This window comes from Aethina tumida, chromosome 2, assembly GCF_024364675.1.
Source record: "Aethina tumida isolate Nest 87 chromosome 2, icAetTumi1.1, whole genome shotgun sequence".
In the NCBI taxonomy this organism is placed as follows: Eukaryota; Metazoa; Arthropoda; class Insecta; order Coleoptera; family Nitidulidae; genus Aethina; species Aethina tumida.
Genome location: NC_065436.1, coordinates 2,076,825 through 2,092,958, shown reverse-complemented (window position 1 = coordinate 2,092,958; position 16,134 = coordinate 2,076,825). Strand labels below are relative to the sequence as shown.

Sequence of the window (16,134 nt, the reverse complement as noted above, 5' to 3'; positions counted from 1 at the left end):
AGTGGATGACAAAACTATTGTGTCATCAAATGATGGCTAATGAGTATCATCCATTTAGTTATAAATTGTCTACAACTTCCTTATGTATTAATTATTGATGTATATTTATATTAGAAACTTCTAAAAACTCTGCATCTGCCTCTTCACTTATGTCATCAACTATCGTCATCATTTGCACCTAACCTCTGATGATGACCCCTTTTAATCCAATACAACAGATGTCACTTCTAAAGTGGATAACAAAACTATTGTGTCGTCAAATGAGGGATGACGAGCCTCGACAATTTAATGGTTTCATTACCGTTACAAGAGTGGCATTAAATAATTTAAACAATGGTTATTGTTTTATTTGCAAGTTTTATGTTCAATTATCACCCCACTTTGGCAGCGTTTATGTTTGAGTGATGCATATTTTATCAGTAATGTTATACAAAACCATTACGCCAGATATCGTTACCAAAACATGTTTAATAATTTTCCATGTGCAATTTTAATTATACACACACCTAAATAACAAACGGTATTTCATTTCCGCAAATGCATCATGCAGGAAGATAAATTTTCCGCCTTGTTTATGTGTGTAATTTTCCTTGCCGAATGATACACATTTAGCACTGTCTATGTCAAATATTTGCTAGTTATGGTCTGTGCTATTTGTACACGTTGGGAATCAAATAATCTTGGATCACGATGATTAAATGGCCCGTTTCCAGAAAATTGCACCTCAACTAAGTGCACAATAATGGGACAATATATTATTGGCCACACCATTGAATTTGTGACTTTTGGCTTTAATATTCAGTGGTTTTTTATCACTGAACATCAAAACATAACAGTGTTTCAACTCATAAAACAGACAGCCAGTTATTTTAAGTCCTCATTCAGAGGTCGAAGAAAAACAAACGTTTTAAAACAATTTCGCCCCCCAGATATTATCAATCATTCGGTAACGGGCTGTTTCCTCGCCATTCGGAAAACTGTAGCAGTCAAAACTTATTGAACTGTTCACATTATCTAACTGTTGCTCGTCCCGTTCCGTTTCTCGAGCTTCGCCATCCGGACACGTTCACGGCGGTATAATTCACTGATAAAAGTTGTTTCGTGAGCAGCTCACGCGTGAAAGACAACCGGCAACACCTGGCTCCACGAATCCATGAATAAACGATGATAATACAATAACTAACAAGTCCGTTTAATTGCAGCATTCACGATGGGCTTCGACTCGCACCTACGCGGACCGGCGTTCGTGATGGAGCCGCCGCCCCGGCTCGAGTTCAGCAACTCGAGCGGCGGCTGGCTGGATTGCTCGGCGTCGGGGAGTCCCCAGCCGTCCATCGACTGGCTGTCGGTGGACGGCACGTCGGTCGGCGACGTGTCCGGCATCAGGCGGGTGCTGAGGAACGGCACACTGTTCCTGCAGCCGTTCGCCGCCGCGGCCTACCGGCAGGACATACACAGCACCGTTTACAGGTGTGTGGCATCCAATACGGTAGGCAGGATCATCAGCAGGGACGTGCAAGTACGAGCAGGTAAGATGTCCACCTCTATGGGGAGGTAAAACAATTTAAATAAGCTTTGCCGACTTCACATACACCGGGGAATCCCAAAATCATTGCGTATTACTGGTTGCCTACACGAGTGTATACTATGAATTAAATACAAATTAGTTTGTTTTGTTGAGTGCAATAGATGAAAGAACACAAAAGAACACAGTTTTATTCTTAGTAGCTGAACAATTCAGTTTGAAGCAACACAAAATGAAAATAAGCAGTCTAATGTCAATGGCAGATTATAAAAGCTACATACAACGGGGAATCCCAGCACTGATTGACTCTTCAATAATCTTGTGTATTATCAGTTGCCTATATTTGTAATTCTTTGTTTAATATGAATTAAGTTTAAATTAATTTGTTTATTGAGTGCAACTAGACGAAAGATCAAAAGAAAGTAATCTCCGATTGAAACTGTTGTTTCAGCAACTTTAGCATTTCATAAAATCATTTTGTCTAAACAACTAATCACAAAACAACACAGTTTTATCCACAAAATCTAAATAATTAAGTTTAAAGAAGCACAAGAATCATTGAAACAATTTAATGTCAATGACAGAGGACAAAAGCTGGATACGATTCCCACAAATAACGGGGAATCCCAGCACTGATTGACACGTCAATATCCTTGTGTTTAATTGGTTGCCTATACTTGTAATTCTTTCCTGATAATACCATGAATTAAGTACAAATAATTTGTTTTATTGAGCGCAAAAGATGAAAGGTCGAAACGAAATTAATCTTTGATTGGAAACAGTTGTTTCAGCAACTCTGGCGTTTCCTAAAATCAATTCGTCTCGTCTAATCCGCCGATCCGATTCGTCGGAGGCGACCAAACAACTCAAAAACTCCGCACAATACATTTAACGTCGACAATTCCCGTCTGCGAGTTTAAACGAAAGTCAAAAAGTTTCTTAAATAAGACATCCGTAAAACTCGTGGATTTCGAACTGGCAAACTTACCCGGAACGGATTTGCATAATGTCCATCCATTCCAGGATTTTGAACCAAAACAAATAACGTCGTTTCCGCGTTATTTGTCGTGCATCTTGCCAACTTTATTTGCATATGCATAAATTTATTATTACGAGTATTGTATTTGTTATTTGCACTATGACGCTGTTTTCTCGGTTTGTGGAACTATGCATTAAATTAAAGTTAATTTAAGCACGTATTTCGGTGAGGCCCCAGCAAAATTCCAACGTACAACAACAATTTAAGAGATATTTATGTGACGCTACTAAATCTTAATTTCAGTTCGGTTCTGCTTTGTCCTTAAAGTGAACCCGGTGATGAATTTCCCAGTTTTAACCTTCGGCACAAAGAACAAAGCAATTATAGAATATTTTCGAACTAGGAATCGTTGGTGCGGGTAAGCCGCAATATGCTTGATTAAATTGACTGCGTTTCTTTATACGTCTGGTCTCCATAATGGTCGGGGAGCGACAATATTTCCCCAAACGGGCCGCACTGCTCCGTAATCATTTAGTTTTTCGCCGACTTTACGATTCCCAGTTACACGCTCCACAAAACTTCCGTGGCATTTTCTGTGTGTACACTTATTCTTTATTTTCGACTCCTTTCAGGTTATTCACGAGACCCGTAACCACGGCAACGGTCTTTGTCGCTTACCTAAAAACGGGAGCGACGCCTCACCGTCGATGTCGCAATTAGTCGCCCTCTAGAAAGGGTATTTCGTTATTCTTTCAAACTTATACGCCGACACATTTCTCTCCGTTCCACGGTGCTGAGGAAGTAAAGTTTTTGGCTTAATTAGACCTGATGAAATCTGGTTATTGAGATTTTGTATGGCGTCACTATCTAAGGGAGAACGTTGACCCAATTAGTTGTTTATTTGTCGACTAGAGTTTTTCCTACAAAGCGAATTACGGGCAGGTGAAAGGAGCTACCGACACAAGAGGCTGTATTAGAGAGGAGAACGAGATTATAGAATGGGGGAGTACAAAGGAATAAAGTAAAATGAGAAAACTAACCGCAACGTTAATGACAAGTGTTCTGGTTTCGAGTATTTTTATGTACAGTCCATAATTTTACCTCGGGGATTTCTTTATTCATCACCCACGTTTTTAGGACGAATTCATAGTACTATCAGCAAACAAAGAATTATAAGTATAGGCAACCAATTAAACACAAGGATATGACGTGTCAATCAGTGCTGGGATTCCCCGTTATATGTGGGAATCGTATCCAGCTTTTGTCCTCTGTCATTGACATTAAATTGTTTCAATGATTCTTGTGCTTCTTAAACTTAATTATTTAGATATTGTAGATAAAACTGTGTTATTTTGTGATTAGTTGTTTAGACAAAACGATTTTATGAAATGCTAAAGTTGCTGAAACGACAGTTTCAATCGGATTTAACTTTCTTTTGATCTTTCGTCTATTGCACTCAGTAAACAAATTAATTTATACTTAATTCATAATATTATCAACAAACAAAGAATTACAAGTAGAGGCAACCCATTAAACACAAGGATATTGACGTGTCAATCAGTGCTGGGATTCCCCGTTATATGTGGGAATCGTATCCAGCTTTTGTCCTCTGTCATTGACATTAAATTGTTTCAATGATTCTTGTGCTTCTTAAACTTAATTATTTGATATTGTAGATAAAACTGTATTATTTTGTGATTAGTTGTTTAGACAAAACGATTTTATGAAGTGCTAAACTTGCTGAAACAATAGTTTCATTCGGAAATTAACTTCCTTTTGATCTTTCGTCTATTGCACTCGGTAAAACAAATTAATTTATACTTAATTCATAATATTATCAGCTAACAAAGAATTACAAGTATAGGCAACCCATTAAACATAAGGATATTGAGGTGACAATCAGTGCTGGGATTCCCCGTTATATGTGGCAATCATATCATCTATCATTGACATTAAATTGTTTAAATTCCTCTTGTGTTTCTTTAAATTGATTTATTTGGTTATTATTTATATTTTTAAAGATGTTTCTCAACCCTTTTCCAACTAATTCTTGTCGAGACCCTCATTCATGTAGTATCCTTTATAAGAATATTATAAATAGTACCATAGGCAATTTTTTAATCATCTCTGACAGTTCTAGAACAAGAACTTTTCCTGCATACTTATTACATTATTACACAGCATTGAAGGTGAAGAAGGATTAACTTCTTAACAGGACCCTTCTTCTTTATATTTATTGTATTCTTGATAAAAATCAATGTTTGGGACACTTTATGTTATATGAAATCACTCAATCTCCAAATGAATTTTAAGTAAACCTATTCCCTTCCACATGACTGTGCAACAACAGTCTACCCAGGAATGTTATTGCTCAATAACAATGTGTTGATATTACAAATATTACAGTGCTATCTGGTCCAAAGGGAAAGCGTTATCTCCTACGGAGCCGTTTAGAGTAAATGTGGTCATTATGCAGTTGAATTTCGTACAATATTCTCTTATCTGGCTTATAATTGTTCTGGAAGTGAGCCAACTAAGACAATACAGGGAAATCGTCAGTACCTGCTGTTGTACGAGCGATTTCATAAACAGACGACTGGATGCGATAATGCCCTCTGTTCGGCATAAATTGCGCAGCCAATAAGATACACAACAACGTGAACGGGCTTCAGACTTCATTTAATTCAAAGTTCGTCGAACGGAACTCATAAAAAAGTTTAATAAGCACAAAGTTCAAATTTGGATGCACATCAATTTGAGACGTCTAATGTATCCCATAAGCGTGGACGTAATGTTGATTTATTGCTCGTGATTTACATAGTTTTCAATAAGATTGATGGGATTTTTAAATCAAATTTCCTTACGCCGAAGTGACTAACTGTTTGTTATTTAAGCCCAGACGGGTCTGGGTTGATGTGTTGATTGATATTGAGCGGGAATTAACATTTGAAAGCTTGTTTGTTGTTGCAGTGGTGACGCAGGCCTTCAAGGTGGACGTGGAAGTGATCGGGGCAGCCCGGGGGTGCACCGCCGTGCTCAAATGCGTGGTGCCCTCTTTCGTCAAAGACCTAGTGCGCATCATATCGTGGGTGCGTGAGCCGAACTTTTTTATCTACCCATCGCTGCAAGGAGGTAAGCAACCCTTAACGAAATCCATTAATAAACAACCAGGCCATTGCCGTAATGGAACGCCACGACGGCATTCATTGCATTTCGCGGGGACAGACGTTTAAACAAAAGCCGAGCACTTCAAACAACAAAGGCCGTGTAAATTATCCCGGAATTTTTCCGCGAATAAAATGCAACGTATCAAAAGAACGGCACTGCTCGACAATGGGGAAATATTCCTGCAACTATTTAAAAGTGGGGGATTCATTCCCGGAGCGAATGTCTCGGACGAGGAGAGAGGCTGCTTTGTGAACGAGATTTGTTAACAGACCCTGACTATAAAACTGAATACCGTACACTCACACACACACACACACACACACACAAATAGTGTTCCGCCATTCGTCTATTCTGCGGTCGCCAAATTGAAATTTTTATATATATATCACACGTTTACAATGGAGATGAAGTGAAATATGTTTGTAACATTCGGTCGCCAATATTCTCTTTGTCGACTTTATTGAAATTGATGTGGAGCCGACGTCACACAAGCTGATACAATTTCGGTCTGTTCAGACATAAATTTTAAACGTGTGGGAAACATTTCCTTCCTAATTCATTTTTTCATATATATAATTGACACTCTGTTTCAGCCGTATTGATTGGCTTCATGGAAATTGTTTCCGGCGTTTTCTTTTTTCCAATTATTATTTGATTCTTTTCGTCATAATAACTGACTGAAGGGGAAACGGTTCGTTCCTTCTTTTGTCTCTTGTCAATTATCATTACATTTTTTATAATATGGTGTGATGTAATACAAAGAGAGAGAGAATTTTTACTAGTTGCCTACCTGAATGAACATTTTTATATTTTCTTATACCTTCTTTCATTTTAACTTGCTTCCTATCATTATTTTTTATAATATGACTACTAATCCATATCTTCTCTTTTTAACTAATTGTCTATATCAACAATATTTTCTACTATTTTCATTCTATTTATTAGTTTGAGAAATAACACAAACTCTCTTTTCTTCATAATAACTAGGTCTGGAAGAAATGTTTTCTTCTTCTTTTTTCATTATAATTAGCATTACTTTCTTATAACTAATCATAAACACATGTTCTCTTCGTGGTCAACTGTCTAGCTAAGTGGATACTCTTATCTACTTTCTTTCTTGACAACATTTCACCTGTTGACCAGTTATGTGAACTATATTTTGTTCTATTTTATTCCTTTCTAATTATCATTTTTATTTTTTAATTTGACTAGTGATACACGAACTCTCTTTTCTTCCTACCAACTAGATGTAGAGGACATGTTTTCTTTTTCTTTTTTTTTAATATAGTTATTATTTTTTCTTATAACTAGTCACAACTAGTAAGACACATCTTCTCTTCGTGACCAAGTGTCTAGTTTATGGACACTCGTCTCTATTTTCTTTCTTTCTAATTATCATTACTTTTTTTACAACATGACAAGTATTTCACCAATTGACCAGTTATGTGAACTATATTATCTTCTATTTTGTTCTTTTCTAATTATCATTTTTATTTTTTAATTTGATTAGTAATACACGAACTCTCTTTTCTTCCTACTAACTAGATGTAGAGGACATGTTTTCTTTTTCCTTTTTTATTCTAGTTATCATTTCCTTCTTATAACTAGTCACAACTAGTAAGACACATCTTCTCTTCGTGACCAAGTGTCTAGTTTATGGACACTCGTCTCTATTTTCTTTCTTTCTAATTATCATTACTTTTTTTACAACACGACAAGTATTTCACCAATTGACCAGTTATGTGAACTATATTTTGTTCTATTTTATTCCTTTCTAATTATCATTTTTATTTTTTAATTTAACTAGTGATACACGAACTCTCTTTTCTTCCTACCAACTAGATGTAGAGGACATGTTTTCTTTTTTTTTTTTTTAATATAGTTATTATTTTTTTCTTATAACTAGTCACAACTAGTAAGACACATCTTCTCTTCGTGACCAAGTGTCTAGTTTATGGACACTCGTCTCTATTTTCTTTCTTTCTAATTATCATTACTTTTTTTACAACATGACAAGTATTTCACCAATTGACCAGTTATGTGAACTATATTATCTTCTATTTTGTTCTTTTCTAATTATCATTTTTATTTTTTAATTTGATTAGTAATACACGAACTCTCTTTTCTTCCTACTAACTAGATGTAGAGGACATGTTTTCTTTTTCCTTTTTTATTCTAGTTATCATTTCCTTCTTATAACTAGTCACAACTAGTAAGACACATCTTCTCTTCGTGACCAAGTGTCTAGTTTATGGACACTCGTCTCTATTTTCTTTCTTTCTAATTATCATTACTTTTTTTACAACACGACAAGTATTTCACCAATTGACCAGTTATGTGAACTATATTTTGTTCTATTTTATTCCTTTCTAATTATCATTTTTATTTTTTAATTTAACTAGTGATACACGAACTCTCTTTTCTTCCTACCAACTAGATGTAGAGGACATGTTTTCTTTTTTTTTTTTTAATCTAGTTATTATTTTTTTCTTATAACTAGTCACAACTAGTAAGACACATCTTCTCTTCGTGACCAAGTGTCTAGTTTATGGACACTCGTCTCTATTTTCTTTCTTTCTAATTATCATTACTTTTTTTACAACATGACAAGTATTTCACCAATTGACCAGTTATGTGAACTATATTATCTTCTATTTTGTTCTTTTCTAATTATCATTTTTATTTTTTAATTTGATTAGTAATACACGAACTCTCTTTTCTTCCTACTAACTAGATGTAGAGGACATGTTTTCTTTTTCCTTTTTTATTCTAGTTATCATTTCCTTCTTATAACTAGTCACAACTAGTAAGACACATCTTCTCTTCGTGACCAAGTGTCTAGTTTATGGACACTCGTCTCTATTTTCTTTCTTTCTAATTATCATTACTTTTTTTACAACATGACAAGTATTTCACCAATTGACCAGTTATGTGAACTATATTATCTTCTATTTTGTTCTTTTCTAATTATCATTTTTATTTTTTAATTTGATTAGTAATACACGAACTCTCTTTTCTTCCTACTAACTAGATGTAGAGGACATGTTTTCTTTTTCCTTTTTTATTCTAGTTATCATTTCCTTCTTATAACTAGTCACAACTAGTAAGACACATCTTCTCTTCGTGACCAAGTGTCTAGTTTATGGACACTCGTCTCTATTTTCTTTCTTTCTAATTATCATTACTTTTTTTACAACACGACAAGTATTTCACCAATTGACCAGTTATGTGAACTATATTTTGTTCTATTTTATTCCTTTCTAATTATCATTTTTATTTTTTAATTTAACTAGTGATACACGAACTCTCTTTTCTTCCTACCAACTAGATGTAGAGGACATGTTTTCTTTTTTTTTTTTTTAATATAGTTATTATTTTTTTCTTATAACTAGTCACAACTAGTAAGACACATCTTCTCTTCGTGACCAAGTGTCTAGTTTATGGACACTCGTCTCTATTTTCTTTCTTTCTAATTATCATTACTTTTTTTACAACATGACAAGTATTTCACCAATTGACCAGTTATGTGAACTATATTATCTTCTATTTTGTTCTTTTCTAATTATCATTTTTATTTTTTAATTTGATTAGTAATACACGAACTCTCTTTTCTTCCTACTAACTAGATGTAGAGGACATGTTTTCTTTTTCCTTTTTTATTCTAGTTATCATTTCCTTCTTATAACTAGTCACAACTAGTAAGACACATCTTCTCTTCGTGACCAAGTGTCTAGTTTATGGACACTCGTCTCTATTTTCTTTCTTTCTAATTATCATTACTTTTTTTACAACACGACAAGTATTTCACCAATTGACCAGTTATGTGAACTATATTTTGTTCTATTTTATTCCTTTCTAATTATCATTTTTATTTTTTAATTTAACTAGTGATACACGAACTCTCTTTTCTTCCTACCAACTAGATGTAGAGGACATGTTTTCTTTTTTTTTTTTTTAATATAGTTATTATTTTTTTCTTATAACTAGTCACAACTAGTAAGACACATCTTCTCTTCGTGACCAAGTGTCTAGTTTATGGACACTCGTCTCTATTTTCTTTCTTTCTAATTATCATTACTTTTTTTACAACATGACAAGTATTTCACCAATTGACCAGTTATGTGAACTATATTATCTTCTATTTTGTTCTTTTCTAATTATCATTTTTATTTTTTAATTTGATTAGTAATACACGAACTCTCTTTTCTTCCTACTAACTAGATGTAGAGGACATGTTTTCTTTTTCCTTTTTTATTCTAGTTATCATTTCCTTCTTATAACTAGTCACAACTAGTAAGACACATCTTCTCTTCGTGACCAAGTGTCTAGTTTATGGACACTCGTCTCTATTTTCTTTCTTTCTAATTATCATTACTTTTTTTACAACATGACAAGTATTTCACCAATTGACCAGTTATGTGAACTATATTATCTTCTATTTTGTTCTTTTCTAATTATCATTTTTATTTTTTAATTTGATTAGTAATACACGAACTCTCTTTTCTTCCTACTAACTAGATGTAGAGGACATGTTTTCTTTTTCCTTTTTTATTCTAGTTATCATTTCCTTCTTATAACTAGTCACAACTAGTAAGACACATCTTCTCTTCGTGACCAAGTGTCTAGTTTATGGACACTCGTCTCTATTTTCTTTCTTTCTAATTATCATTACTTTTTTTACAACATGACAAGTATTTCACCAATTGACCAGTTATGTGAACTATATTTTCTTCTAATTGGTTCCGTTCTAATTATCATTTCTATTTTTTAATTTGGCTAGTAATACACTCACTCTCTTTTCTTCCTACTAACTAGATGTAGAGGACATGTTTTCTTTTTCCTTTTTTATTCTAGTTATCATTTCCTTCTTATAACTAGTCACAACTAGTAAGACACATCTTCTCTTCGTACCCAAGTGTCTAGTTTATGGACACTCTTCTCTACCTTCTTTCTTTCTAATTATCATTACTTTTTTTACAACACGACAAGCATTTCACCAATTGACCAGTTATGTGAACTATATTTTGTTCTATTTTATTCCTTTCTAATTATCATTTTTATTTTTTAATTTGACTAGTGATACACGAACTCTCTTTTCTTCCTACCAACCAGATGTAGAGGACATGTTTTCTTTTTCTTTTTTTTTTAATCTAGTTATTATTTTTTTCTTATAACTAGTCACAACTAGTAAGACACATCTTCTCTTCGTAACCAAGTGTCTAGTTTATGGACACTCTTCTCTAAGTTCTTTATTTCTAATTATCATTACTTTTTTTACAACACGACAAGTATTTCACCAATTGACCAGTTATGTGAACTATATTTTGTTCTATTTTATTCCTTTCTAATTATCATTTTTATTTTTTAATTTGACTAGTGATACACGAACTCTCTTTTCTTCCTACCAACTAGATGTAGAGGACATGTTTTCTTTTTCTTTTTTTTTTAATCTAGTTATTATTTTTTTCTTATAACTAGTCACAACTAGTAAGACACATCTTCTCTTCGTAACCAAGTGTCTAGTTTATGGACACTCTTCTCTACCTTCTTTCTTTCTAATTATCATTACTTTTTTTACAACACGACAAGTATTTCATGAATTGACCAGTTATGTGAACTATATTTTGTTCTATTTTATTCCTTTCTAATTATCATTTTTATTTTTTAATTTGACTAGTGATACACGAACTCTCTTTTCTTCCTACCAACTAGATGTAGAGGACATGTTTTCTTTTTCTTTTTTTTTAATCTAGTTATTATTTTTTTCTTATAACTAGTCACAACTAGTAAGACACATCTTCTCTTCGTAACCAAGTGTCTAGTTTATGGACACTCGTCTCTACCTTCTTTCTTTCTAATTATCATTACTTTTTTTACAACACGACAAGCATTTCACCAATTGACCAGTTATGTGAACTATATTTTGTTCTATTTTATTCCTTTCTATTTATCATTTTTATTTTTTAATTTGACTAGTGATACACGAACTCTCTTTTCTTCCTACCAACCAGATGTAGAGGACATGTTTTCTTTTTCTTTTTTTTTTAATCTAGTTATTATTTTTTTCTTATAACTAGTCACAACTAGTAAGACACATCTTCTCTTCGTAACCAAGTGTCTAGTTTATGGACACTCTTTTCTACCTTCTTTCTTTCTAATTATCATTACTTTTTTTACAACACGACAAGCATTTCACCAATTGACCAGTTATGTGAACTATATTTTGTTCTATTTTATTCCTTTCTAATTATCATTTTTATTTTTTAATTTGACTAGTGATACACGAACTCTCTTTTCTTTCTACTAACTAGATGTAGAGGACATGTTTTCTTTTTCCTTTTTTATTCTAGTTATCATTTCCTTCTTATAACTAGTCACAACTAGTAAGACACATCTTCTCTTCGTGACCAAGTGTCTAGTTTATGGACACTCGTCTCTATTTTCTTTCTTTCTAATTATCATTACTTTTTTTACAACATGACAAGTATTTCACCAATTGACCAGTTATGTGAACTATATTATCTTCTATTTTGTTCTTTTCTAATTATCATTTTTATTTTTTAATTTGATTAGTAATACACGAACTCTCTTTTCTTCCTACTAACTAGATGTAGAGGACATGTTTTCTTTTTCCTTTTTTATTCTAGTTATCATTTCATTCTTATAACTAGTCACAACTAGTAAGACACATCTTCTCTTCGTGACCAAGTGTCTAGTTATATAGATAATATTTACTTATATTTTTTTCTTTCTGATTATTATTTTTTTTTTTTTTTTGTAAAATAGTTTCTTTTAATTATATTCTTTTTCTTGTTTATATTATTACTTTTTTATATTATAACTAGTTCCTTTCACCATATTGATTAGTGGTCTTTCTATTCAAGAAATTTTTGTTCTCTTCCTCTTTCAGTTTAAACCCTTACAAGTCTTCTCGCAGCTTTCTTAAAAAGCCGTCCGCGAACCCGCACAAATTCCCAACCTCATTAAGCGACTATCGCTATTTAAACGTTGCCCGGCAATCGAACAATAGACCGCCGCCCCACAAAATTGCAACCGTTCACGCAACCCCCGCGCCTAAGTTTTGACGTGGCAACACCACCGCCGTCGCACGGCTTCGCCCGCCGCCTTATTAATTAAGGGTTCATTCAGGTCGGCTCGGCATTTTTCACTGATTTCGGATTCAGCACGCTCGTTAGCGGCGCCCGTGCATTTTGATTTATTCAACTGTTTCGCGCCCGTGACCACTCGACGAATGTGGGTCGCGTCTCCGCGAATTAACGAGGCCATTTTCAAAAGAAACCGGATGCGCTAACGAATTTTCAACCCGGGCCGCCTGGCGGGGCTTCAATTGCGTACTTACCGCGTTTTTTATTTACGTCACAATGGCCGTGATTCGTACATAAAACAATGTCGTATGGAAATGGAGGTTCCACTGGTTTCAACCCGGTTAACAATGGGATGTCTTCATTTGGTAAAACTGGAAATTTACTCTCCTGCACATCAGAAATTTATACAAAACGTATTCCATGTTGGGCTCAACAACGTTGAATATTTCACTTGGGAAGTGCCACTACAACTTGTCAACGTCCAACGTTGCGTAAATAACGAAATTGGCACCGCCGTAAACTTTTTACTGGTAATTACAGAAGACAGCTTGTCGAGCAAAGGCATTAACCATCAGAATGTTGCTTTTTTCTCGTCGACCGTGAGTTTCAAGTGTCGCGTCTCCGGAATGAGTTTGGTCATGCCATTTAATACCGGATATGTTTTATGCATCGAGTGTTTAAAGTGCAGACTTTGATTGCTGCGGAATATGAGAACCGTAAAAGATACGTTGGCAATATAATTTTCATCTCGGTGGATACAGAGATAAAGTTTCATATACCGCCATTAACTCTAAATATTAATGGGTGTAAAGTATTAATTCAAAATGGTTCCTTAAAGTAAGTAAAATCTTATAGAATGTGCTTAATTTTATAACCACTTACGTGACCACAAACATTTTATTTCGTTCCATTTTGTCTATTACATAACAGTCGGACGGTCTGTTGGGGAATTCCCCGGCTTTCATCTTTCGTATGAATTTCAAATAAGCAAATGTGAAATATTAAACTTATGTGTCATATTAACATATGACAAATAATACATATCTGCTCTTTTTATCATATACTTACCTAAATGGACAATATTTCTTTCAATTTTTACTGTAGTTATCATTACTTTTTATAGATAATATGACTAATAATACACCATTTCTTTTATCATCAATTAATAAGTTATACAGAAAATAATTCCTTCCACTTTTTTTTTCTTTTTAGCCATCATTGTTATTTTTATAACGTCCCTTTTCATGAATTGACCAATTATATCGACAATGTTTGCTTCCATTTTGTTTCCATCTAATTATAATTTAAATTTATTTAAATTTTAATTAAATAATTTGTATGTAATTAATCAGTTTTAACAATCTTAATTGAGTTTAATTAATATATTATAATTAAATTAAATGTAATGATTTATATTTATTTATTAATCTCTCAGATAAAAGCAATAGTTCCTCATCATGAAAGATTCTCCTTCATTTAAAAAACAGAAATAAACTATTTTTATATACATCATTAATTACTATTAAACAAATTCTGAAAATAAATTGATTATATTAAAAGTAATTTATTTTATCCACTGTTCGATCCATTTTTAACAGGTAGTATTTAATTTTTTTTAATTTATCAGTAAAGTAACTTTTAAAATACCATAAAAAATATGATTTTGATGTTTAATAAATGTTTAAACATCGTGACTGCGCAAACAAATTGTATAATTACAACTACATTCAAAAGGCAATTAATTTTATGTTTTCAAATATCTTATCCTAATTCATTTGAATATTTTATTTAAGTTTTTTTGTTGCGCATCCACCATTTTTACAACTGTTGTTAAAAATGGCGAATGCGCAATAAATCCGATAATTAATTATTATTAAACAAATTCTAAGAATAACTTGATTATATTAAAAGTAATTTATTTTATTTACTGTTAGATCCATTTTTAACAGGTACTATTTAAGTTTTTTTAATTAATCAGTAAAGTAACCTTTAAAATACATAAAAAACATGATTTTGTTGTTTAATAAATGTTTAAACATCGTGAATGCGCAAACAAATTGTATAATTACAACTACATCCAAAAGGCAATTAATTTTACGTTTTCAAATATCTTATCCTAATTCATTTGAATATTTTATTTAAGTTTTTTGTTGCGCATCCACCATTTTTACAACTGTTGTTAAAAATGGCGAATGCGCAACGAATCCAATAATTAATTACTATTGAACAAATTCTAAGAATAAGTCGATTATATTAAAAGTAATTTATTTTATCCGCTGTTAGATCTATTTTTAACAGGTACTATTTAATTTTTTTTAATTAATCAGTAAAATAACCTTTAAAATACTATAAAAAACATGTTTTTGATGTTTAATAAATGTTTAAACATCGTGAATGCGCAAACAAATTGTATAATTACAACTACATCCAAAAGGCAATTAATTTTATGTTTTGAAATATCTTATCCTAATTCATTTGAATATTTTATTTAAGTTTTTTGTTGCGCATCCACCATTTTTACAACTGTTGTTAAAAATGGCGAATGCGCAATAAATCCGATAATTAATTATTATTAAACAAATTCTAAGAATAACTTGATTATATTAAAAGTAATTTATTTTAACCACTGTTAGATCTATTTTTAACAGGTACTAATTAATTTTTTTTAATTAATCAGTAAAATAACCTTTAAAATACTATAAAAAACATGTTTTTGATGTTTAATAAATGTTTAAACATCGTGAATGCGCAAACAAATTGTATAATTACAACTACATCCAAAAGGCAATTAATTTTATGTTTTGAAATATCTTATCCTAATTCATTTGAATATTTTATTTAAGTTTTTTGTTGCGCATCCACCATTTTTACACTTGTTGTTAAAAATGGCGAATGCGCAACTAATCCGATAATTAATTATTATTAAACAAATTCTAAGAATAACTTGATTATATTAAAAGTAATTTATTCCAACCACTGTTAGATCTATTTTTAACAGGTACTATTTAATTAATTTAACCTTTAAAATACTATAAAAAATATGATTTTGATGTTTAATAAATGTTTAAACATCGTGGATGCGTAAACAAATTGTATAATTACTACTACATCCAAAAGGCAATTGATTTTATGTTTTCAAATATCTTATCCTAATTCATTTGAATATTTAATTATGATTTTTTTTCTTTGATTTTACATATGAATAAAAAATTTAATAACAAATATAAATATTATGTAGGTATTATATTTAAATTATATATTTATGTACAGTATTATTTCAATTTTAATTAATGAATGAGAATTTTTTTATATAAGAAGCAAAATTTAAAAAAATATATATTAATGTAGTATGTGTA

General features: G+C 32.1%; 1 protein-coding gene across 4 annotated transcripts in view; it reads left to right on the top strand.

Moving 5' to 3' along the window:
• Positions 1–16,134, top strand: part of LOC109604968 (Down syndrome cell adhesion molecule-like protein Dscam2) — a 174,304-nt gene that overhangs the window by 108,400 nt on the left and 49,770 nt on the right. For all 4 annotated transcript variants that reach the window (XM_049962901.1, XM_049962900.1, XM_049962899.1 and 1 more), the window contains exons 2-3: positions 1,203–1,529; positions 5,475–5,636. In XM_049962901.1, the coding sequence (XP_049818858.1) occupies positions 1,203–1,529; positions 5,475–5,636 (489 nt within the window). The remainder of the gene's footprint in view (positions 1–1,202; positions 1,530–5,474; positions 5,637–16,134) is intronic.